The following is a 27294-nucleotide window of genomic DNA, read 5'->3' on the forward strand; positions in this document are numbered from 1 at the left end:
ATACCATTGGCCTTCCTGGCCACAAGGGCACATTGCTGGCTCATGGTGAACTTGTTGTCCACCAGAACACCCACGTCCTTCTCTGCAGAGCTGCTCTCCAGTAGATCAGCCCCGAACCTGTACCAGTGCATGGGGTTATTCCTCCCAAGGTGCAGGACTCTACACTTGCCTTTGTTGAACTTCATGAGGTTCCTCTCCACCCAGCTCTCCAGCCTGTCCAGGTTTCCTCTGATACACCTTTGATACATGGAGTTTCCCTCTAGTCCAGGCAATTTCTTTCATCCTCAACTGGTCCTGCAGTCACCTTCTTGGAAAAGCAAATAATCTCTTTTTCTCATGAGCCCAAATGTCCCAAATCCCCCATTTTATTCCAAGTTTTTCACAAGCTAGACAAACACATATGATGAGATCACTATTATCATGTCATACGATATTTGACCTGATGCTGTCTATGGTTAGTGGAAAGAGATGGGCAAGCATCAAGATTTAATGACTTGTTACCGATCAAGAAATAACTGGCAGCAAATAATTGATCTCACATGACCTGAGGTACTTATGACACTTCAAAATGTATAGAGACTTGTTTCTCAAAACGTTGCTCAAATGCCACTAAAAAGTGTCTCTTGCCTTGAGGTCTAGACTAATTTCATGAGATTTTCCATGCCGTGGTTTTTGTTTTGGAGTGTTAGGATGTAACGGTTTCTAGAAAATGGGGTGATTTAGGCAGTTACCCTTCCAATCCATCACTCCTTCTCAATTTTGCACAGATGTGCAGCACTACTGCTCATTAAGCTTCATGGTCAGCAAGTTGATGGAACTAATTTACATGAAAGAAAAAAAAAAACAAAAAAAGGTAATTTTTTTTTTTTCTAAATGGGTCAGTTCCCCACTCTTGTTCACATGTGTGCGGCTGCTCAGCTCCCTGTGCCAGAATGAGAGCAGAGTGGGTAGAGATACTAAGGGCTGAAACAAGCAAACATAGAAAGCTGCTTAAGCAGCATGCAGAATCACATGTAGTATGTGTAAAGCCACAGCCACAGCTTGCTCAGGTATGACAGATGTGATGTGGACTCCTACAGATCTCCACCTCAGTGATTCTGATTGTAAGAGCCCAAACCATTTTTTTGTCAGTTTGTGGGAAGCAACCTTGTAATTTTGGAGGAGTAATATCTGTTCATGATGAAGTACAGAAGAGTAGTTTTGCTGCATGATACTAAATCTGTCCTCCCTCCACACAGTGGAATAATTGGATATAAGAAGAAATACAGTTTAGTACTCTATTTTGGTTTTGCTATTATGTAAACATGTATTTACTGACTGACTAAAATACGTATTTACTGACTGACTAAAATATGCTTTCTCATAATATTCATACCACAGGTCAGTTGCTCCGTCTGAAAATGTTTCGAGAGGACCATGGGTCTTGGATGACAATGTTCTTCAGCACCATCCTCTTCCTCTTCATTTTTTCTCACATTTATAATCTCTTCCTCATTATGGCAGGGAATATGAGGTAGGTTGCAGAGTTTCTTTTTGTCTTTTTTGCTCTAGAATATATTCCACTGGAAACTTTTCATATTATGCTGCTTTACAGTGAACAAGAGCTTACCAAAGTGTAAACATACCAGTATTCACTATCTTTTTTTATCCCTCTGCTTTCTGAATTTAGTAATTTAAATTGTTTAATTAGCCAAGAGGTTTAAAGTTTCAGTTAGAAAAAGTGGGGTCCTAGACTGATGAAAGCAGGGTGCTAATGAACATTGTATCTATTCTTTTTAATTTAGAATTATAGCTCAACAAATTTGCTCTGAAGTTAGGGCTGAGTAGTTTAAAAGTATAAGCATGACTATTGTACATACTCAAGAAATTCAGAGTTAAAAGAAATTGGAACATCCAAACTTGAGAAAGCTCACACTCAAAACACAAACATTAAATGTGTAGTATAGTGCTATTTTGGTTATGGACAATAATATTTACTGATCCATAAAAATATTCTTCAAAATCTATTTTTTCCCCCATAAGGTGCTCTGACAGGGCAAAGTTATGGCTGGCTGAGGGATGAATAGCTATCTTTTTATTATGTCTGAACTTACTTTAAATGGAGTTTTCCTATTAATTTCCTTGCTTAAGAAGACTTGCTTTCTCCTATTATCTCAAAATTAACACCACTTTCACGTGTTGATTTTCCTGAGAAAACCTACATTATTGGTCATCTAATACATACAAAATGAGTCCATTGGACAAAAATACAGTCATGTTGTTTGTAAAAGGCAAGATAGCATCTGAAGAGTTTCTAGCAAGGAATAAGAAATGCAATATATGTGAGCTGAAGAACAGTGCAAATAATTGAATGGCTTGTTCTTCGCAGAATATCAGAGCCTTACCAACAGAGTCTGATGAAGAGTTATTTAATGGGTCCTGGTGTGATGTGTTACAGATCTTAAGTGTGTCAACAAAATATGCAGTGTATAAAGTCCTGTTAATAATGTGACATAAAACAAAAGGCAAATAAGAGGCAGACTGGGTGTCACTGAATGAACACAAGCGCAGACCAGCTGGGCTAATCATGAGATTGTGACATGAAGACTAAATGTATTGATTCAGGCAAGGCAGGTAAAGCAGCAGAATCACTGAGTGTTTTAGGAAAAGATCATGGTAATGATGTGGTAAATATGAATAGGTGCCCAATAAGAGGCAGAATAATCACCCCTGAAATGAGGAGGGTGGGAGCATTGCAGGTTTCTGGCTTCCTTATTTACATATTCATACTATTATTGGTATTATGTTAAGATTTATATTTGGTATTTCTAATGCTCCATAAACTATAACTAGCTGTTAGACAAAGCATTAACGATTTTGAAAGCTTGACTCATATCTGGAAATCAGATGTCCTTGTCAACATTTCTACTCCCCATATTTGTTACAAGCTTCCATTAGCTGCACTGAAGAGATTGCGTGTCAATCAGCATCCACGTTCAGGGAAATAGGCACAGCCTAGTACTAAAATAGCTGGTGTCAGTCAATCTGCCCTCTTGCTTTCTGCGAGGTGAAGACTCTCCTTTCCTGGAACTTATGCCCCAGCCCTAGATTTGTTGTGATCATTTTGGGAAGCTGACCATGCTGTGCTCAAGGAATCACACTGCTTTTTCGAAGTGGACTGAAGACTCGTTACAGCCGTTTTGGGTGTCCATTCCGGCAAAAAGGCAGCAATCGAACATGAAACGAACAGTTTCAGTCTCAAACTGCACAATGTAAACCATCAGTCAAACAGTGCCTCTCAAAGTTGAGGTAGAACAATGTGTAGTACTTTTCAAAAGAGGATTTCTGCAACAAACATCATCAAAGCCAACTACTTCATGTTGCCATAATAAAATGTTTCAAGGAGTGGATTATTTTTTCCTGAGTAAATGTAATCCTTATGAAACTATTTGCTTCATGGTTTGTACTTCTGTGCAAAAGAATACCTCCGTCTGTGCATTTTGCCACAGTGCCTGACTGCAATGGTTGACACTGGAGGGACTGGCTTCCATGGTAAAGGTCGGAGTCTGACTGCATGGGGTCTTTGTGGAGACATGCTGACCTTCGTGCCTAGGGACTCCTATGAAACACAAGCACCCAGCACACACATCTTTCCAATTCACGGGCTGTAAAAGCCTTATTATTACTGTCTACAAAACAGAGTGAAAAACATTCTTTTTTTTTTGCACATGTTTGCCCCTTGCCCTGTCCCTGATTCAGCTTGCCCTGTATGCTGGCAGGAGAGTGATTCTGACAAGTTTCTTTATGTCAGATGTTTGGTCTCATCAGTGAAAATCTCTTTATGGCTCGTGAGTAGGAGAATCATGTGTCTTGCCTGTGCATGCCAGCATGGGTGATCACAGAAGAAGCAATATCCTGTTGAGGGCTCAAGAAACCCGTGCCACGAGTGCTTTAAAGGTCTGTCATGTTACCATCTCTAAGAAGGTCTGTTTTACAGTTGCCAAGATTTGGAGTGTTTTTAGAAGTATTTTTAAAGACTAAAGACGTGGCTTAGTGCAGCAAACCTAGAAAGTGTGAGTGTGTCCCTTAAAAAGGGGTAGCAGTAGGCACTGTAGTTTGCTGGGAAGAGCAAAAGCTGAACAAGTTGCTGGTATTTCAATACATAGTATAGAGCCGTTTGCTGGTTGAAAGTGTGACTATTTGAACTGAAAATTTTGTGACAGATTGGAATGTATCTTTTTTAAATTTTAAGTCCTTTTTCTTTTTTCAGTGACATTTCCTTTTAGGGACTTCACAGTTTATGACACTGACCCCCTGTACATTAGATCATTGCTCTTGTAGTCAGAGCTGAACATCTGATGAGGAAACATGTCTGAAAAGCTGTCAGAGAATTGTCTGCAGCTATTATTTCTTACTGCTTATCATCCCTGAAAACAGCAAGGAGGAGCTGAGCTGGGCACAGGGCCCATGTCAGGCCCAGTTTGTGCAACCGTCTGAAGGCCCAGCAGGGCTGAGGCTTCAGGAACGAGGTGTTTGCTCTAGCTGGTCCTTCTCTGCAGGAAAGATGTGGAATAGAGAGGATAAACGTGAAAATGATGCAGAAGTAGGAAAGGTTCAGCCATTATTCAGGTTTAGGTTTAGAGGGCACCTGGGGAGCGTAGCGGGACGAGTCAGTCAGAACAGAGCAGTAGCTGTGAGAGCGCAGGCCCGGTCAGGGCTGCTGTGAGGATAATGCAGAAAAAGGTGTTCCTGGAAAAGTCAGAGTAACCTTAAGTAGTGCTTTAGGCTCAAATAAGGAGAGATTTATTTTGGAACAGTTTTAGTACTTGGAGAATGGTAAAACCAATCATAGAGGATTAGAAAAAAAGTTGTCTTGTTTGATGCCAAGGGCTGAACTGTGGAGTGAGAATGAGGCCATTGAATTTCTCCTGTAATTCAGAATTTTAAATTTTTGAAGTAGCGAGAAGGGCACTGCCAATTACATCTGCTGATTACATCTTCTCAATGGGTGTGTGTCTACGTTAGCCAGTAATACGGTACACTGCAAGAGGGACTCTTGATACAACACGATGTGAGGTACATTGGCCCGGGGATCTGCTGTTCGTGCTATGAGTCTTGTGGTGGTTTTGTGCACACGAGCAGAAGTACAACATCTGTCATGTTGCGGTCCATCACGCTTGTGCACAACGGTCATACACAATGGTCTCCTACAGAACAAGCCCACACAGCCTCGGGAAGAGGCTAGCTGCCATCTAAAGTGGTCCTCTGTGTCAAATCTGTCACTGTCACTTTGCCTGCTCTGTACTATTCTTTGCGCTCACATGGCTGAAAAAAATGCCTCCTTTATCCATCTTACAACAGCTGTGGAAGCCTGTTTGGAGGTCTTAATTCATACTCAGCGCTATTTCCATCAACACAGGCCTGCGTACAGTGAATAGAAGGGGTTTTCTATGATTATAGACAATAAGAAGATAGTGGCTGCTCTCTTGTGGTACTCAGCTTCTGCTTTGCTGGTTTCCCTTCTGCAGAAGTGTTTATCAACTCCTGTCACTTCATTGCAACATTTTCTTTGACCAGTGCTCTGATGAGCGGAAAACGGTTTGCTTGGAAGCTGAACCAGAGCATTGCCTGGTCACTGGATGAGGCTGAGGGGCATGAACTGGCGGCAGCACACCGTGATCAGAAGTGATGGTGAACAGTGGCTGCACAATTTTTGAGTGCCACCCAGACACACAGGGCTACGAATACACTGCAAGGTGGCCAGGTGGCTGGCTGGCTGTCCATCTGGGGAGGTCACTGCACAACTCCTATGTGAATGTTGTGTGCCACTGCCCATGTCTGGGGTCCCCCCCACCCAGTCTTGAACAGTATGGTCCTGTTCATACAGTCCTGAGCAGGAGATCATTCTCCAAGTACCTTAATGGTCTTTGAAGACTTTAATTGGGTCCTTTAAGTGCTTATAATATCTTGTGCTGGACATTATTAATAACAAGGTTAGTTATTGGACAAGACCAATAACATTGGCCAAGTCCAAGGTTTCTGTTAGAAACAGTAAAATTTAATGAGCAGGAGTGCTGTAGAACATTTGCAGCAAACTCAAACCTAGTATGTGCAAAAGTAGCTCAGAGCCCAGTGTGCCAAAGTAAAGCCCTCAGAGAATTTCTTAAGACATTTTAAAAACAGGAGTTCATATAATGAATTGGAACAAGGCCAATGTGAGAATAACGTAAAATTTTATGATAATGTTTTACGGTATTGCATAATTTAAAAAAAAAAAAAAGGACAAACTCATCAGAATCCTCCTCTGCCTGCTGCTTGGGGGAAACTGGAGCAGTGTTGGGCTGTTGAATTGTTAGGGTTTTCCCAGTGTTTCCCAATTCACAGCATGCATATCCAGTTAGGTGCCAAGCTCCACAGTATTCTCCCACCTGAAGACCTTCCCTAGTTCTTTGTAACAGATACTCTGTGTAACCTTGCCAGAGATCTGATTTCTGCCCTTGTCTTTTGACTCATGGCCTTCATTTTTCAAAATACAGCAAGGCAATGGTATTAAAATCTTGGGTATATAAGTTAACTGTCTGGCAACTTTCATGTACTGCCAGTGAGCACACTCAAGTTTTCCGCCCACTTGCAGAAGATGCCTGGAAGACTGTCTCAAGGCACTCCAGTGCAACATAAGATACTTGTCTTGCACTTCATCTCCTATGTTTGGCCATTTCTGATTGCTATTTTGGAGCTTGAGTTGAAAGACTGAAAAAAGTAGATCAGGATTTCATTAAGAATTCAGGATTGTAATGTGCTGGTGAGAGCTGTTAGGATTTTGAAAATGATGACTCTAGAGTGATCTCGGCTTTCAAAGCACATGCAGGACTCTGTCAGTCAAAAAAATAAAAGCAGTGTAAAAAGAGCAGTTCCCTCTTCAACCTTTTATTATCTCGTGTGTGGTAGAGTGACCAAACCTGTAAATGTTTCCAGTGTCCTCTTCTTGCACATGCCCACAGCCACTGCTGGAGGACTGATCAGCATCGTTGTGATCTACTCCATGTTTCAGTACCATGTGTCTCCATTACCAACGGGATCCTGCACGCTGGAAGTCATGCTGGTGTGCAGTTCCAGCATGGTTTCACAGGAAAGGAGGCTTTTTCTGCATATTAAAGGTTCATATAAATGTGCTTAGTATAAATCTGCTGTGCAGGTGTGGATGGAAGGTTTCATAGTTAAAAAAGTACCTATGTTGTGTCCAGGGCCCAGAGCTATGACACTTCTCAACACTTTTCAGATCAAGGGCATGTATTTAATTTGTAATGCCTGTGTCACCTGCCCAGCAGCCTGGAGCCATCTTATATCAGAGCACCATCTATTTTAATCATAAACATTACCTGTATACATGTGATTCAGGCCTCATGTACTCTAAGGACTGTCCTGACAGCTATCAAGTAACTCTGGCTATTGTTTGAAGTCCCGTCTAGCTCCCGACCAAGTGAACTCTTGCAACAACTATTAACTTTGTGGTGTGTGAACAGGTAGGGTGCAGTGCAGGTGTTGTATGTCTTTTATCAAAGTACCATTGAATACTTTTTTAAAAAGTGAGGGACTTGATGTTGATTTGTTAACTAAAGTCATTTAGATTCTTGAACTTCAGCAGTGATTTTGAGCTGTGTAACACCTAACAGATAAGGAACAGAGCTTATTTATTTAAGGCTGCATTTGAAACATAAATGAAAGGAGGAAACCTTTTCTTTTTTCCTAATCAAACGGGAAAGAGGAGGATTGCAGAGGGGTGGAAAAAGTATTACTCGTGTTCATTGCTAGTGCATTGTGGCAAGGCCCACGCGGTGGCAGCAAAGGCACATTTTAATGGTAGAAAAGCTAAATCCAGTGGAAGTATACAGGAATCTTTTCTATCAAACTTTTTCTTTGGATTTTTCTGAGCCACAAGCAAATTTACAGTGCTTAATTTATCGTGTTTTCCTTTAAAGGAATTCTGGGTCTTGAACTGTCCAGGGACTGTTCCATATCTTTGTCGTTTACATGTGACTTTCGTATGCTTAACATACTAAGATAATCTAAGTCAGTACCTACATGTATTGAAGTTTTTCCAATTGTATTGCTTTTAAGTGGAGAATATATTGCCTAAAGTAAATCCCTTCTCTCCTTTGGGAGTCTGTGTCAGTAAATAATGCTTTGATATTTAAAATTACAACACAGTGATGTATTTTTCACATGACAACCAAAAATCAGAGTTGTGACTTCTTGTCTCACAAATGTCAGCTGTCTTGTCTTAGATGAAGTGATTTTCAATCGACCAAAGGATGTTCCAGTGCATCATTATTCAACATTATAAAGTGTCATTAAAATTGTAGACACAAACCATTTTCTCTTTTGATGCTAATTGTCACATTACTATAGCAATAATACAAGTTGTCGGGGTTGTCTTCGTTGAGTGCTGAATACGTCAGGAGAGGGTTTGGCGTGAATATATTACCTGTGCTGTCAAAGGGTTTCAGTTATTCATATAAAGTACTAGCAGAGAGTACCTCTTTTTGGTGTACTTTTGTCTTCTCTTATTGCCCATTTCTTTCACAGAGGAAGTGTGAAATTACAACATGGTTTACATTAATAGCAGAAATTCCTTAGGAATAAAAAATATTCCTTTAATTAATTTTAATTAAGATTCATTTTGAAGAGGACTGTTTACGTGATTTAATGAATCGAGACCCAATTACAAACAATCTGCAGTTGACAAATGCATATAAAGAGGGTTTGCATTTCATTTAACAAGCTGAAACAAGGAAACAGATATATACATTTTTAAAAAGCACAATAATAGCTTTCTATTAAATACTTTACCTTTATCCAAATTAGTTATTGTTCCTTTTTCTTTTTCCCCAATTGCAGCTACATACAGATTATTGTGTCCCTGGAAGTGTGTATTTACTGAAGACTTTACACCACATCTTATTCAGGATTCTGTGTTTTAGTTTGTTTGATTGATTTTTAATGAGTCAAGGATTAGTCATCATTAGCATAATTTTTAGAGCAAGTTTGAGGAACAAACAGGAATGTGTTTTCCTAACCACTATTACTGTTCTACAAAACTGAAAGGTCCACAGTGGATCTGTGTTAGCCCTCCAAACTACCTTCGTAGCTGTGTCTACCCAGCCAGATGTTTCATGAGCTTTATGTTGATGTATCCTTTGTATATATCTGGTTTAGTTATGTATTTATTTATGTATTTAGTTACTGGAACAGGTTGTCCAGAGAAGTTGTGACTGCCCCCTCCCTGGCAGTGTTTAAAACGAGGTTGGATGAGGCTTTGAGCAATCTGGTCTAGAGGAAAGGTGTCCCTGCCTGTGGCAGGGGGGGTTGGAACTAGATGATCTTTAAAGTCCCTTCCAACCCAAACCATTCTATGATTCTGTGATTCTGTGTATGTATTTATACAGTAGTCATGCCATAAGGCAAATCCTAGATTGTTGTTGTGGTGAGGTTTTTTTTTTGTTTCAAGCTGGTTTGTTTCAAGCTAGGATAAAGGGCTTAATATTTGTCCCTCCTCAGTTGGCAAATATAGTCATGTTACACTGTAAGCTTCAGCAAGTTCAAGCTTTTGTGAACTGGTGGAAGGAAAGGTTTCAAATCCATAAATCCTCTATGCCATTCTCAGAGACTAATCCTTTGGGGCCATCATGAGTCTTTCCCAAACAGTATGTGGAAAACAGGGACTCTCTTAGAATACACATAGGTTCTAAACAGCATGGGCTGTGACAAGCTTACACTATGTAAACGTATGTAGAGGGCAGAAAGTTTAATAGTTATAAGAATTATGGATGTAAAATATTGCTCCAAGAATGCAGAAGGCTGCACTCTTTAAGTGGTCTTCAACTGAGGCTTTTCATTGCAGCTTGTCATCCCAGCTGGGAACCTAAGGCACAGGTGTCTAGTGAGACCACATCAGCAAAAGAAACCATGGTTTCCAAGTAACTGTGACTGAAGTCTCTTGAGCCAGCATTAGTACTTGAAAATTAAAGTTTACTTTAAAATGTCGAAGCTAGTTCAAGATGTTTCAACCTTATAGCTAAACATACTCTCAGTCATATCGCCTGGTGAAAAAGTACCTCTTGGTTCTGTGTGCTAAATCTGCCATATTGGTTCTATCTTCTGTAGAGTAGATTTCAGCAAGCTTTTCCTTCTCCTAAGCCAGGAAATAGCAAAACAAAGAAAATGCTTGGATGCAATTAAAAGACGATGATTCTGAAATCCCAAACCCTTTAAAGACTAAGAAATTCATTCCCCAAACCACACTCTGTGCAGACAGAGGATAAAGTAGAACATCACAGAACAACCAGCATAGAATTGTCATAAATCCCAGGGTGGATGGATGTAGATAGAATGCCAAAGATCTCCCTTATCCATAAAGACATCTCAGGAGTACCTTGTAGTCAGCAGGATCAAAGGCTGCCAAAAACACTGGGGCACAGTTGGAGTTCTGTTACCCTGAAGCATCCATAATACAGGTTGATCAGTTGGAGAGCAATGTTAATCACTTTGACAGAATTACTGAAATTAATAGGAGTTTGTGGAGAAAACCAAATTGCAAGGAAAAAAAACATGCAAGCCAGAACATTTTCCTGTAAACTCTTTTAGGTAGCTTAGGAATGAAGGCCAAACCACAGAGATTCAAGTGCCACAAATCAGTTCTGGAAGGAGTTCTTTGTCAAGACATAGGCAAAGGACGCAGCTTGGGAGTTAGGTATTTGTCATGTGTGCTGCCTGAATTCGTCTCAGGTACTTGTAAGTGTTTAGGTAAGAACTATAGTTGTAGAACTCTTGTAAAACCCCCGTTCTCCAAGAGCTTTTTTCCTATTGCTAAAATTAATGACTCTGGTTTTAAGAAGGTTGTCACTGATAGAGATGCCAGAGGGAAGCACTGTAAGTGCTGAACACAGACAGACCTGTTAGTTAAGAACAGCACATATGAAGGGTGCTGGAGGCTGCGGTGGGAAAGGCTTGTGAGAGACAAAGGCATGTCCAGCACCTAAGGGGTCGGGCTCAAGCCCTGGGTTGGACAGAGAAGCAAGTAGCGCTGTGGTGTGACACAGCTGTCCTGTGGTGTTGCCATGGTAACACCGATATGACTTTGAGAACCTTAGGGCTGTACAGACTGATTCCCCTTTCCTCCTTTCAAATAAGTATCCTTTCCAGTGCTAGGGATAACTGACTAGATAAATTGATCATGGCACAATGTAGTTACACCTTCTGCAAAAGCTAATTTGTAGCACTGTTACATGTTTTGTATTTGTTTTATTATTTTTTTGAAAAATGATGCTTGTTTAAAGTAAAAAAAACCCACAATTTAAAATATTCAAAATGTCAATTAATATGTTCGTATTAATGTGAACTGTATATAAGACAGTTCATGAAGGAAATGTTACCTTGTTCATTTTTTGATGGTATAGTAAAGTAGGCCATTTTTTGAAGTGTTTTGGTTTACATCACAAATGCAATAAGAAGGCAGATTTTTCCTCTACCCATCCTGTGGGCACTCACTGACATGTTTTTTCCTTTTTGAAGGCACAGGTAATGGCTATGAAATTATGTTTTTATTTCATACCACTCTAGATTTAATTGACATGTAGACACTGAGAGTGTTTTCCCTTCATCACACTATGACATTATAACTGTGGCATTGTCCGTTAGGATTATGTGAAAATACTGTACTCGTCAGCCGTCTTGCCCGTTCAGGAACCATAGCATTGCTACTGCCAACGTGTCTTGTTTTCTTTGATCACGACACACATGAGTTCAGTCTCCTGAAGACTGAAAAAAATGCTTTGCTCTAACCCAAACTGTTGAGTTCCAAAGGGAAAAATAACCTCGGCTAAAGTTAGTGTGTCACCCAGCTGCGAGACTGTGTTTGCAGCTCATGATGTGAGGCCATACATCTATGGCTAATCATAATGTAGGAGGCTGGAAGGCTGAAGACTCCTCCTGAGGCCTGTTAGGATATAGGCCTGTCAGGTAGAGTGTGGTGTCTTCTTGTATAGGAAATCAGGTCCTCAGGTCATCTCTTCTCACCATAAATTAGGATATCTGTAAAGCTGTGACCTGGACTATTAAGAGGTTTTTCCTTTGCGAGGGATGAAACTAGAATGGGGGTGTATCTTCTGCAGGGCAGTCTGAGGGGAACTACTGCCAGTTTCCAGTAGCTGAGGAGCTGGTCCATTGCTGTCTCTTTCTTTCTCCCATTTGCTTTTAGCTTGTAGGAGGACATTCAGATAAACACAAATAAGTTTTAATAAATAGGAATTTAATAATGAATACTTCCATAAAAAGCAGGATTTTAAGAAGGAAAATGCTTCTTGGCACTTTTCATCCTTCTTCATTCTGGCTGAAAACCCTGAAGATATCAAGTGCCTGGAATGGAAAAACATGTAGCACAGCTGCCACCCTAGCAAGTCATTTGCTTGCTTGTAGGTACTGCTGCTGTATTCTCTTTTTTTATCATCTTAACAGAACTGGGGAGAAGAGAGCCCACCTGTCCCTAGCATCTGTGCTAGTAACGAGGTGGATGGTAGCAGCAGATGGGTAGGCAGCCTATTCCCCAGCCTTGTTAGGCTGCTGGAGTGGAGGGTGCAGTTGTGATTGAGACTGCTGAACATGAAAGCCATGGCAGAGAAGAAGAATTGGAAAGTGCAGGAAGAAATTTTGTAGGTGCTCACTTTCCTCTGGCAGCAGAAGTAGCAGCAGCTGATATGACTCAGATAAATTTGGCCCATGTCCTGCTTTCAGCTCCCACAGGGTAACACCAGGGATAATAGTCCCTTGTAGTGCCCTTCCAATGGTCCTGACTGCATTTAATGCCTCACATTTGAATGTGACTACTTGTGTGAATGAAATTGAGCACCTGAGGTAGTCCTTGCCAGATTATGGCCCTAATGCTGGTAGTGAAACTGCTCTTGCTAGAGAGGGTGATATAAATTATCTTTTTCCTTTATCATTTAGTAGTACAAGAGAAAACGGAAGAAAATGAAAGACCAAGTTTACTTTCAGAGAAAATATGACTTGAGTTTATTTAAGCATTCATGATTTCAGTCCCCCCCAAAAGTACATGCATTTGTAAAACATATTTTGTTATCATCTTGAAAAATCAGAGCACAGAAATTTTTATAGAAATGTATGAGTTTAGCAAATGATAATACATGTTTTCCTGTTGCTTTATCCGGTGTTATAACCATCAATCATCCTAAAACTACAACTCTAACAAAAATAAGTTGTCCATTTAAAAAATATTTACCTGCATTTTTCAGCAATTGCATGTGTTCTAGGCCTGTTTAAAGGGAATCTGTAAACAAAGTAAATCAAAGTGTGCTTTAATGATTAACTTGCAGGATTACTGAAGCTTTTTAAAAGAGGGTACCTGGTTTATAGATGACACGTGTTCATTAGTATGTTCATACCTCTACAAATCAGCAGCTTAAGAGATGTGCTTGTACATGTGAACTTTCAAATGTTTCATTCAATGTAACAATAATTGACTACTTTTTTCTAATCTAGAAATTTTGTATTTTTCTTTAAAAAATCATGATTTTCACCCAAGCTAAAGAGTTTTACCATTTTAGGTGGGAAATGGAAACTGTGAACAGTTTTTGAGTTTTTAGAAGAAGCAGGTATAGTCCAGTAAAAGAAAAATGATCGAAAATCTACTTGTTTGGTACAAACATTTTGATCTCCTTGGATGTCAAGGCGAGAGCGAAAATATTCAGTTTATGAGACAGTAAAGGGCACAAATTAAGATGGTAGAGCAATAGCGCATCTCATTCCTGTGACTTACATTATTTTTATTGATGCTTACCTGAATTAATATAAAATGAAACTAGCAGTATTTTTACTATGGACTTCGACTTAAATCGTTAGTCTTCTCTAAGCAATACTCATAATATGGAGAAACCTTCATCTCTAGTCCCCTAACAGGAAAAAGACAGTAAATTTGGGGAGGAAGGAGAAATTTTCAAGATTTGATAAAGGAAATTTAGTCTATAAAAAATATTGAGGAGGTTAAAGGCTTTCTTGTTTTATTTAATTTCTTTTTTTTGGATGATTACTCAGATATATTTGCTGTTTCTTCTCTCAGTGAGTCTTTGCGCCAAATCTTGAGTTATTTAGTCAGAATACCCACTGGATGATCCAGGATTTTTGCTTGGTAATAGCTGCAACACTCTGCTTTCTTTTACTGGTAAACAACAAATAGTGTCTTTGAATTTCCTCAGCCTTCTTCACAGAAATACATTTTAAGCCTTTTTCCCACGACACTCATCTACAGGATTTGAAGTGAATGTGTTTATTTGCTGTATTTGTGCCAAAACTATGTATTATGTAGGTTCAGCACCAAAAGGAACTTCTTACTCGAATAAGTAGCCAAAACATCAGTTACAGCAAATTGTCACAGTTATTACTTCGGATAAAACATTGAATGCTTGCTGTAAAAAGTTAACAATCAGTCCGAAATTCTTCAAGAATTCAAAGATCATTTTGAATAATGTACAAATAACTACTTATGGTGGTACCAGATGGCAGAAAAAAACAGCTAAATTAATGAAAATAACTTTTTATAATGAATGTACCCACAGCTTTATCCATGGTTCCATTGTTCAATTAAATTTACCATTAAAGCATTATAATTAACATTAAATTTTCAGTATTATTCAGAGAAAATGCCGTTACATCCACTGAGATATTTACCTTGTCCATTCTGTAGGGATATTCTGTGAAAGGAGGAATGGACAGTCTACTTGAGAGTGTCTTGGTTGTGTTTGTGAATGGGTGCCTGTATAGATGTAGAGACAGGAATTTTAGCGATATATGGCTCTTTGTGAAAAAATGAAAAAGCTTTTTCATATTCTAAAGATATATGCTTTTGACTAAAGGCATTACTGGGAGTCTCTTATTTCAAGATTTTTTATCTTTTTTTTTTTTTAAACTAAGTAAAAATTTTAATCCAATTCACCAATCTAAGAATGAATGAGCTTGAAAATAGCTGAGCACAAAATTCCAAAAATCCATGCTGAAATGGTGTTCATATATGCATGCAAAAAGATTAATGTAAGTTAGGATACAAACATTTTCCAATGCAAAAGTTTTTTTATGCAAAGATTTCTTACAGAATATTCTTGACTGCTGTGCAGATAGATTAGAAATATTTTGCCTCTTACCAATGCTCACCTAGCAAAGTGTAAGTTGGGAATTTATTTTTAGATCCATTTTTATTGTAAAAGAATCAGGATAACTGTGATGGAGGCCACTGCTGGTTGTGAAAGTTATAATGGAACATTGAAAATGGCATGGTTAGAACACGTCTAAATGGAAGCAACCTGTAAAAAGAATTGTGATATAATGACTTTCAGTGACACATGCTCTGAAAATAAAGATACACAATAGGTTCTGCTTCTTTCAGATGACCCATTGTAATACTTCCAGTCTGTCTAACACATAACGGTAACTGAGAACATAAATTGATACTAGGTAACAGCAGCATTTGACACCTACAATTAGTTCTCCAGTGATGAATAAATGATAATAGAATCAAAAGAACCTTTTTCTAGCCTTAAAATGCTTGTGATGCTAAGAAAGGGAATATTCCTTTATAACTTAGCCATCTGAAGTAACAGGAGGATGACACCCTGCTCTGTATAAAGCACACTGAGGAAACTTGCACAGGGCTTTTGTTCTTGTCTTAGAGAAGTGAAGACCAGTACTGTGCGAACTCCCCAACACCTCCCCATACAGCAGGTCCGCTCCTGAGCAGTGCAGCAGCAGTGGCAGAAACCTGTGGTTTTGGTTCTGTGACACCAGCTATTAGTGACCTGTGTGTACTGTGCTGCTTGGGCTTAGTACTGAGGCTTGCAAGACTGTCTCACGGACAGAGAAAAAGAAACCTTACATTATAGACTTCAGAAATATGTGTCACAGAAGCCTGGAAGTTTCCAGGGCTGAAAGTATTCCTCTTAGTCTCTGGTCATATGTAGCAACTTGTAGCACTTGAGGTCACAAAGGCGTCTTTTAGTCATTTTCAGAGTTATATCGTTGATAATTAAGAATGGCTTTCTCACAAAATTTAGTCACTAGAAGCATTCCATGCTGCAACTGTTTTCATATATGCATACAAAAAGGTGAACGTAAGTCAGGATGGAAAAAATGCAGGAAAAATTACTGCCAATTATTTGAAATCAAAATTCAATAAGCTAGAGCGTAACACCACCACAACCAATCCACCTATGATCAGTTCTTGTGACTCAGAAACATCCATCTTTTTAGATATTTCAGTTTGTTTGTTTGTTTTTTTTCAGGTAAGAATTGTCTGCCTTCTCCAAGAAATGGAGAGTAAATGCTCAGTTCTCGTATTGACAGGGCTGAGGAGGAAAACCTCATTTTTAATCTATTGCTGAAAGCATCCTGTGAACAGGAGACAGGCCATACCCCAGGATATTTCCACACAGTGGATATTAAGATCCAGATTCTTCCTGTTCTGCTTTGCCTTATGTTCCAGGTGCATAAATGAAGGATTCACAAGCAGTAAATAAGCAGGGTGCACACAGTGTCAGAGAAATTGCTTGAGTTCTGTAGCGATGAACATTGTATATGATTGTATGTGCCCATCTGGTATTACTGTTTCCAGCTGCTTTTCATTTTAAAAAGAGAACAGAGTTAAAATGGCTGTAAATAAATATTTTCTTTTTGTTTTCCACAAACTTATGCTGAGGATTTATTCATTAAAAATTACAGTAGGTTGGGATAGAAAATTTAAAATGCTGCTAGGACTCTGTGATTCTTAACCTAGGTTTTCCAATTCCACCTTTTCTCTCAGTAAATTTTTACTGTTTCAAAGAAAAACACAGTGTTTGGGGAATGGGGAGACTTCATGTCTCTCGAGGGTGCCCTGGGAATGTCTAAGAATCTGGTTGGAGATCCCCAAGTCCCAGTGGGAGGCTTGAGATCACCAGAGTCATCATTTTAAAGCAGACTCCATGGCATTTGAACCAGCCTACATTACAGTTGCTACCTTCTAGCTAGATTCTATTCTAGAGGTTACAGACTGATCTGAGAATTGCATGAGTGTTGCCTTCTAGCCTCACCACCCAAGTCACATAAGGCAGCGGCAGGGACTGGAAGGAAGACGAACCACCCACTGTAGGAGAACATCAGGTTCGAGACCATCTAAGGAACCTGAAGATGCACCAGTCCATGGGACCTGATGAGGTGCATCCACGGGTCCTGAGGGAACTGGTGGATGAAGTTGCTAAGCCGCTATCCATCATTTTTGAGAATTCGTGGCAGTCTGGTGAAGTTCTTGCCGACTGGAAAAGGGGAAACATAAACCCCATCTTCAAGAAGGGGAAAAAGGAAGACCCGGGGAACTACAGGCCAGTCAGTCTCACCTCTGTGCCTGGCAAGATCATGGAGCAGATCCTCTTGGAAACTCTACTGAGGCACACAGAAAGGAGGTGATTGGTGACAGCCAACATGGCTTCACCAAGGGCAAATCATACCTGACAAATTTGGTGGCCTTCTACGACAGGGTTACAGCACTGGTGGACAGGGGAAGAGCAACTGATGTCATCTACCTGGACTTGTGCAAAGTATTTGACACTGTCCTGTACAACATCCTTGACTCTAAATTGGAGAGGCATGGACTTGACGGATGGACCACTCGGTGGATAAAGAATTGTCTGGATGGTTGCACTCAAAGAGTTACGGTCAATGGCTCAATATCCCAAGTGGACACCAGTGACGAGTGGCATTCCTCACGTGTCGGTATTGGGACCAGTCCTGTTTAACATCTTTGTTGGCGACATGAACAGTGGGATTGAGCGCACCCTCAGCAAATTTGCTGTTGACACCAAGCTGTGTGGTGTGGTCAACATGCTGGAGGGAAGGGATGCCATCCAGTGGGACCTTGACAGGCTTGAGAGCTGGGCCTGTGCAAACCGCATGAAGTTCAACAAGGCCAAGTGCAAGGTCCTGCATATGGGTCAGGGCAATCCCAAGCACAAATACAGGCTGGGCAGAGAATGGATTGAGAGCAGCCCTGAGGAGAAGGACTTGGGGGTGATGGTTGACGAGAAGCTCAACCTGAGCCGGCAGTGCGTGCTTGCAGCCCAGAAGGCCAACCACATCCTGGGCTGCATCAAAAGAAGCGTGGCCAGAAGGTCAAGGGAGGTGATTCTGCCCCTCTACTCTGCTCTCATGAGACCCCACCTGGAGTACTGTGTCCAGCTCTGGGGCCCCCAACATAAGAAGGACATGGAGCTGTTGGAGCGAGTCCAGAGGAGGTCCACGAAGATGATCAGAGGGCTGGAGCACCTCTCCTATGAAGACAGGCTGAGAGAGTTGGGGCTGTTCAGCCTGGAGAAGAGAAGGCTCTGGGGAGACCTCATAGCAGCCTTCTAGTACCTGAAGGGGGCCTACAGGAAAGCAGGAGAGGGGCTTTTTACAAGGACAAGTAGTGACAGGACGAGGGGGAATGGTTTTAAACTGAAAGAGGGTAGATTTAGATTAGATATTAGGAAGAAATTCTTTACTGTGAGGGTGGTGAGACATGGGAACAGGTTACCCAGAGAAGTTGTGGCTCCCCCCTCCCTGGCCGTGTTTAAGGCCAGGTTGGATGAGGCTTTGAGCAACCTGGTCTAGAGGAAAGGTGTCCCTGCCTGTGGCAGGGGGGTTGGAACTAGATGATCTTTAAAGTCCCTTCCAACCCAAACCATTCTATGATTCTATGATTCTATGATTCTGTGATACCATGATAAATCAGGAGTGTTTCTACTGAAGAGAAGGGATCATGATTCATCTCTTAAAATGACCCTAACAACTGAGGAAAAGGAAAAGTCCTGGAAGTAAAATTCAAAAATATGCAAATTATAGAATCAAATAAATTAAAATAAGTATTTTTTTTATTTAAGGTCTTGGATACTCTTGGCAGTATGTCATCCTTCTGGCTCTATGCAGGAGCTGTAAACAGTCTCAGAATACTGTAGGACCAGGAAAAAGCAAATGGTGCCTCAGTAGAGCTCCTTGTTCTCCACAGTGAACAGGAAATCCCAGCACTTCTTATCAAAAGGAGGTTGAAGAAATAAGTAATGCTGGCAGGAGTCCTGCATGTCTTTATAGAGCATGGTTTAGGGTGGTCAGTAGGATGCTTATACCACACGTATGCCACTTTCCACAGAATTATTGAGACAAAGAGACTATAAGAGTCATGCTCAGACTTTGGGCAGTTGGCCCATATTCATGATATTGTTGCCTTGTGACACTTACAGGCAAAACTGTGTAGTTTTCAGGGTTATTCAGGGTTTTACTATTAACTTTAGTAGTAACAGGCTTCGTGTCTAGATCGAAGGTTACTGCCTGTCACCCTCCTTTGCTGGATTAACATCAGTATAGTTCCACATGAATCTAATTCATATTATTTATTATATTTTATGTTATTTATATTTAATACTAATTTATATTTGCATGAAATCACAAATTGTACCTTGCTAACATTTTTATTTCTCTATTTAGTTCTTAATTTTAACTGTTATTTTCATTACCCTTTGTATCACTTTAAAGTGAGCATCTTTTTTTGTTAGTTGAAGCTTGAAATTTAATTGAACATATGTATCTGTGGAGTTAGTGAAGAACTATGTAGTATCAACTGTGAATGCCTCATCTATTGACTTATGCCAAGAGATATGGGATTTTAAACAGAGCCTTATCTGGAGGCAAAGATTTGAGTTTTCTCAACTGTGTTTTTTTTTTTTGTGCAGAGGTTGAGTGAATTTAAAGGAACAGTGCATGCTGTGAAGAGAGGCTATCCACTCTCACATGTTAGAGGAAGACTGGGCTGGAAAAAGAAAGGCAGAGAAGGGACTTTGCCTTGTCCAAAGCCCTGGTCAGACTTTAAGCTTACAGAACAAGTAAGGGCACACTCCTGAAGACAGTTCATTGCAGATAGTTTAAACAGATCTTTATTTTATAAAAATCTGAAATTGTCTGGTGTTTTCTAGAAACAAAAGCGACTGTGGTTAAAAAATTCCTTGTATGAAAGTCATCTTGTCCATTGAGGATTAACAAAGAAGATAAGTACATCTTGTTACAAAAAATGCAGCTGTAAAGAAGTGTTTAAGTAAGACACCAAGTACATCATGTTTCAGTATGGTTTAAGAGGTCTTAAGCCTGCAAAATCTAGGTCTCAAGGGAAGGGAGGAGTAAGAGAAAAGCCAGTGTCCATCAGTGTCCCTGAAAGACACAGGCTTTGAAAACTGACCCAGCACTTCCCTAAGCCAGTTGGATTAGGAAAATATGTGATAAACTGCTTGTATTTGTTTGGAACTGATTGGTGTCATCCAAGAAGAGCACCTGGACTTCAAATTTCATCTAACAGCCTGTCTTTTCCAGTCAGCCCAGATCTGCCGCTGGTTACCAGTGCTTTCTGATTCAAAACAGACAGTGTAGATTGCACACAAAAGTAAAAAGTAGTGAAAGGTAGAAACCCATTTTTTTTATGTTGAGGTTGTGTGGGTCCTAATAATGTTGAATCAGTTTTTACTTTCTTCAGACTGCTTTCTTGATCCCTACTTTTCAGGCTGGGAAATCCAATAAGAAAAATACATTTTGTTTGTTGGATGTTACAGAAATGCTTTTTGAGTCTGGGGTGGGTGGGTCATCATGATAAGGAAAATCAGGTAGATGGATCACAGGTAGCAATGCCTGCAGTCTCCCTAACGGAGATGTGGATTTCTTGTGTACTGGTATAAAGCTGGTGGTTCATCCAGGGATTCTATGTATGGAAAACTATATTGGAATTATAAAATCAGAACTAAGGCAGCTAGAGGGCACTGTGGCTAAACATTTGTCATCTGTCTTTTAATAAGACTTGATTTACTTGCCAGACATAAATTATAATTCGGAATTAAAAATAGCTTTAAAGTTACCCCTCCTGTCTTTTGTAGTTTCTAGAATGCATCAAAATTACTATAAAATAGCGTTTGAAAGATATGCTTTTTCCATCTTTCACGAGCTTTTGAATGAAGAGTGAAAAATATACAGAACAAGGTATTATTGAATTCCCACAAAAGAATATATTGACTGTAAACTATATACATATTTACAGTGCCATCTGCACATTTTCAGATGTTGAAATCTATCCATTGCTCACATTTGTCTAATTAATAAATAGTTGTTAAGGGAAGTTGTTTTCCATATGTTGTACCAGGATCTTTATGTATGTAGATAAGTGACAGATGAGATATTCCTATACATGTCAAAAGTTGCTTCTCTGATCAGGGATTCAGTGCAGTGCATAAAATATTACTTTGTGAGTTTGTTTGGTCTTTAGTCTGAATGTTTGGGAAACTGAGTAAAACAAAAATGGGTTTCTGTAACCTGATCAATTCCTTTATGCATAACTAGCAATATTTCATCTGTGAAATGGTTCTCATGGAAATTTTACTGTAGAAAGATTCCAGACTTTGACTTACTGAGAATGGCAACTTCTGAACGCACAAGGTTGTATCTAGGGTCAGATTTTGTTGTATAGATTTTCTCAAGGAATGCATTAGCCCTCCTGTGACCTCGTTTAAACCAGTAGAACAACCTAGTGTGAATTTGTATTCATGTGAGCAAAGTATACCAAGTCTGTCCGTACGTCAACTGCTATGAATTAATAAGTCAGATGCTAGATAACTCACTCTAAGTCACAAGGTGGTCTTTGCTGGATACGTGATACATACATAGCTAATGAAGAAAAGAGACAGGCTTTACAAAATCTATCTTTAAATGTATACAGAAAAGTATATTGAGAGGCTTAGGGCTATGGTGCAATTTAAAATAAGTGATTCAGAGTGCTAGCTTTTGTTTCCCATATAAAAATTGTGATAATCAAATCAAATATTACATTGTTTTTCATGATTCCAGAGTTCTTAGCTTAATATTTCATCAGGATGCAACCTGGCTATGTGTACGGTTCTTTAATGCAAAGTTTACAACTGACATGGCTGAATGCTTTTATCTACATAAATCACATACCAATTAACTACTGTTATTTAATTACACCGTCTATTTGATGGAATCATTTATTAATCCCACCTAATTTGTTGTGGGCTGGTAACTGTTCAGAATTGTGCAGTTCAGCTGGGATTAGTTTCATGCTGCGTGTTGCAGCTGCACCATGACTCAACTCCTCTCTTTTGTGTCTGTTTAATTCAGGAAGGTGACAATATAGGTAACAGCTGAGCCAGTTATCAGTCTTGAGTTTATTGGTGGATTGAGTGCACGCTCAAGGCAAAGATAAAATTATTTCTGTCCTTAGGGAGTGGGATTTTTCCTTTTCAGGCTGCTTATGATTGAGCCTATTGTTCCTGATCTTTGACCTTGTTATTTTCTAGTGTCATTGAAAAATATGTATCTGGACCTTTGCAGCAGCACTAGGGGTATCCTGTAGAACATCTGAATTTGCAGTAGGCTCACAAACAGTAAATATAGATATTGAATTTTTGTCACCCTACCAATAGCTATTCTACTTCCGTGAATATTGCACAAAGTATACTTTTAAAAATGTTAATTGCAACCTACTGTACTGACTTAAACAAATGGTTGCGCTAAGTGTATTAAATTCATGATTTGTAAGATTTGTTACCAGCTTAACCTTAAGTACATTTAATTAAAGGCAACTTATTTTTATCAGTTCGGTTGTTCTTTACTTTCAAGGAGAAAACTGCTATAATAAACCACCAAAAAGAAATTAAAGTTTATTGGGATAGGCATGAAAAGAATCAAATTGACCTGCTAGAATCCTTAGATTACAGGGAAGCTACCCAGGATAATTGATTCCTCTCACTGAGACTCAGAGTCTCTCAATGTGAAAGTAAACTCCTTACATTAACACTTTGTCAGCTCTGATGTATGTTTGAGGCAACCGAACATACAATGGACTTTTATCTCTTTTCCCTTCGTCTGTCCAACAGGAGACTTAATGGAGTCCCTTCTGTCTTGTGGTATAAAGATCAAAACTAGGGCGACTCAGGGATTCAATACAGTGCGTGTTTTAAGTAGGAGTCCTCCTAGCAGTTCGTTCTGCAAAACACCTATTTTATAAGTGTAATCTTGTATAATCTCAGAAGTCCACAGAGGACTGGTTTTCCCTTATTATTTAGGAAAATTAATGTATGCCAGGAGAAGTATTGCTCTGCACCAATGTTTTGTGACTACTTAAGCTGTGATTTCATGTACATGTAATGAAACCTGAAAAGTGCTTTTATTCAGATCGGTTGATAATCCTTTTGGTCCCCATAATAATTCTTTGTTGTTGTTGACAATGTGCTGTACATGTAGGCATTATAAGACCAAACGCAGAGAAATCTCTTCTCTTGCACCTGTCCTTTCCTTGTTCATGCGTCATAGTCAAATAGATGGTTAGAAAGGCAGGATGGATCAAAGACTGATTTATACTGATAAAAGTCTTTCCCAGATAAGTTAAGCTGAACAGGCACTGATTGTCAGGCTGTATTTTTACTAATGAAATGTTAGAAGAGGATAGTGTATATACAGTTCCCTGCTTCTCGTGTACCTGGCATTTATGTGGGTACAAGCGGGTACAAGTGGTTACACAGAATTCCCACTATATTGCAGCCTGTGATTCAGATGCAACCCCTCCCTTAACCTGCTCTTAGGGACGAGCTTACTTCTCAGTCCTCCAAGCTTTGTCTGTGAAGATGGTATTTACCCTTTATCCAGTCTGCCTGCCTGTATATTGGGGGGCATTAAGTATCAACTAGTTTTGAACATTAATGAGTTTGACAGGGCTCAGATATACTATCCCAGAGGCACCTTCCCTCTGTTGGTAACACACACTAGGATACACACACTCTGCTGTCTCTTGGAGGAGAATCTGCAGCTCTAAAATCTTCTCGATCTGAAGAACTAAATATGTCAATGAACAGTGAATCTGCCGCTTCCTTTGGTAAGCTGTTCTGAGAACTGTTGTGCTGCTTTTCTGGTGTGAAAGTTTCCAGCTCTGATTCCTGATGGTTTTATAGCTTTCCATGATAGATTAAAGAGTCTTTCTGTTCCCAGTGCTTTTTTTTTCCCCATGAAGGTATGTGTATTCTGTGACCAGCTCACCTCTCAGTCCTATTTTAACCAGTTAAACAGGTAGATTTTAGAACTCACTGTGTGTCTTTTCTCCAGTCTTTTTATGACAGTTTTTCAACATGCTTTAAAAATGTAGACTCCAGAACTGTATGCAGCATTTTGGAATCAGTCTTACCAAAGCTGTGTATAAAGGTAAAATGATTTCCGTTCTTCTGCGTAGTGCTTCTGTTATTGATGCAAATCAGCTGCACATTTCCCTAAATCTTTTGGCCTGCACCCCTGCTTTAGTGAAGTCTGTCATTCACATCCACCCCTCAATTAGCTAACATTGTTCTTAGTACGAGCAGTATATTAGACCATTCTAATATACGCTTTGATTTTTCTCTCACTACATGTGGGTATTTGGAAAGGCACTAAAAAAAGCCCTGATAAATACTGTTTTACACAGAGTTTTTGAATAAAAAGACCAGTTGCTACTAATGGTCATATTTCACTGTTTCTTTTCTGAACTGCTCCCCCTATAGAGGCAATTGACTGTATGGTGTCTCAAAAAAGACATTTTTTGAGTACAGTACTGCCCTTGGAAATACACAGGAGAATCTATCTCTTAGAGCGTATCCTGAAGGTTACATTGGCAGTATCTAAGGCAATTGCCACATCAATAACCAACTACATTGCTCCAAAACAAGTTCCCGCAGCCTGTGCTGACAACCTGAGTGAAACAAGAAGTATCTTGACACCACATATATGAGGAGATAGGTGCAAAATGTGACATTTAGCTTTACCCTTAGTCACACAGTATTGGGGCCATGAGAGGTACTGAAAGAAAAGGCATTTGGGGCACCTGGAACCCTTAGTGTTTTGACTGCTTCCATCAGTGCTCATCCAACAGTTGAGTTTGCATTGGTGAATGCCAGGACATGCCTCGCACCGTGCAACTTTATTCCTTTCTTCTGTTTTTCCTATGGCCAGTGACTTCCAGTTTAAATCTCTTCTGGCCTCTGTAACAGAGGTGCCTGTGTTGCCTGTGTTTTGAAGGAGAATGAGTGTCATCCGTGTACTGCTAGAGTACATAGTATGTCATGAAGTACACCTGGAGCTTCAGGAAAGAGATGGGGGACAGGAGTAGGGAAAAGAATGAACCTGGCAGGCTGCATAGATGAGTGCCATGGAGGCAAAACATAGTAGCTGGCTTCTTGTGATTCATTTTGATATATAATAGAGCAAATACTGAAGTTAGTGCATTGCATGTCAAATGCCCTCAGTGCCCAGCATCTGACTGTCTTGCAAAAACACTGTGTGGCATGGACAGGAGGTAGCAATAAGATTTGTATATGAGGGGCTGAGTCAAAGTGCAGCCAGTAACGTAAACCTCAGGGAGCATGCATACGCTAGTAAGGAACTGTAGACATAGTAGTCACTTCTGGATTAAGAGTATTCCTGTTATGATGGTTTGTTTCACATATAATTGTGCTTCCTTCATCCCTCGAGTCTCTGACCATCACAGTGTTTACCTAAGGCCTTTTTATTGTTCACAGTTATGGGAAATTACCTTGTTCCCTGCTGAAAGCATTTGTTGATCAATAGCAGCTGTTTGTTGTGGGTTTGGGTTTTTTTTCCCTGGTTTATAGTAGACAATACTTTTTCTTGCATTAATAAATAAAAGTGGCTATTACTAAATTAATTGAAAATTCAGTACTCTGTCAGGTTCCTGATTGTCCTAAAACCTATTTATGATTAAGAGTTCATTGGTTTTAACATCCACTATTTACTGACATTCCTCCAAGTATCTTTGGAAGATCTGTGGTAGTCTTGCCCTCTGGTCTGGAATCTCATGGAACAGTGTTGCCACCATGAAACAGGGCAGCCAGGGCTGTGGTTTTTAGGCATTTTTGGACGTCACTAATAAAAGGTGTTAGTGAGGTACTGGCAAAAAGATAACAACTTTGAAAGGTATATAGTTTGTTTCTAGATGAGGTAGTGGAAACAGTACAAAAGATACACCTTCAAAAGAAGTATGTAAAATTTCATCTCTAGCATCACAGTAGACAAGGTGACAGATTCATAGATGGAGTATACTCTGAAAGAATAGTAAATTATATTAAAATGCAGAATAGCACTTTCCAAAACTTCTGAAAGGGTTCTGGAGAGTTGAGGCATGTAGTTCCTGGATTTTTGTCCATTTTACCAAGCATGCTTTGGAGAGGGAATGTATTGCTACAGTTGAAAAAGTTTTGCCGTGCATAGTTTGAAAGTCAAACTAACTTAAATTTCAAAATAAACATAAACTTTTAGACACTTTTGCAATTACTGCTTTATAATGCACTTGGGGGCAACTGGGAAGCCATAGATGCAGAAGTCTGATATCCTACTGGACAAGCTGGTAGGATCAATGAACTGTAAACAAATATGCTGTATTAAAGATGACTCTAAAAGAATCATTCTGCAGGGGGAGGTCATGCCTTACAACAATCGTCTATTAAAGTCCTTAAGGCATCACTGAATATGTGGACTAATAAATCCAGCTGGTATAACTTACTTGAATTCCCAAGTCTTTCAATAAGTCTCTCATCTAAGTCTTTTAAGAATCTTGGTCAGGATTAGAGTGAAGATGTATTCAGAGAAGAACAGCTTGTTAAAAGCCAAGAGACAATGGGTAGAAAGAAATGGTCAGTTTTAATAATGCAACGAGATTATTAGGAGTGTGTTAAAGGGATCTGTGCTTGTGTCTGTACTGTTCGGTGTTTGCAGAAGTATACTGGAAGGTAAGGAGAGGAATGGCGAAGGTTTTGATGGTACTGCATTATTCAGTGTAGCAAAAATGAAAGCTCATTGCAAAGAGCTACAGAAGGATTTCACAACACCAAGTTAGTAGATGACAGTGTGGCAGATGACAAGCTGTTGCCTCTCAGGGAACAGGGCTCAGAGTTAATATAGGTAGTTGTATAAAAATGTCAGTGCAAAGGTGAGCAGAGGGCAAGGGAGAGAATGTAAGGAATTACTACGAAAAGAGCAGAGAATAACGAACGGAGTTTAGAACAAGGAACAGCAATCATTGTGCCACTGTTCATACCTATAATGCTCCTGCATCTTCAATAATATACACGGTTCTATTCCCCCTTCAGAAAATAATATGAAGAGCTCAGGAATACGTAAAGAAGGGCAACAAGGATGATCAAAGGAACACCTTCC

At 39.7% G+C, this 27294-nt stretch overlaps 1 protein-coding gene across 6 annotated transcripts in view; it reads left to right on the top strand.

Annotated features, from left to right (window-relative positions):
- Window positions 1–27294, top strand: part of TMEM117 (transmembrane protein 117) — a 241659-nt gene that overhangs the window by 33303 nt on the left and 181062 nt on the right. For all 6 annotated transcript variants that reach the window (XM_068400916.1, XM_068400914.1, XM_068400913.1 and 3 more), the window contains one exon: window positions 1381–1513. In XM_068400916.1, coding sequence (XP_068257017.1) covers window positions 1381–1513 — 133 coding nt within the window. The remainder of the gene's footprint in view (window positions 1–1380; window positions 1514–27294) is intronic.

This window comes from Nyctibius grandis, chromosome 5 (genome assembly GCF_013368605.1).
Source record: "Nyctibius grandis isolate bNycGra1 chromosome 5, bNycGra1.pri, whole genome shotgun sequence".
Classification (NCBI taxonomy): Eukaryota; Metazoa; Chordata; class Aves; order Nyctibiiformes; family Nyctibiidae; genus Nyctibius; species Nyctibius grandis.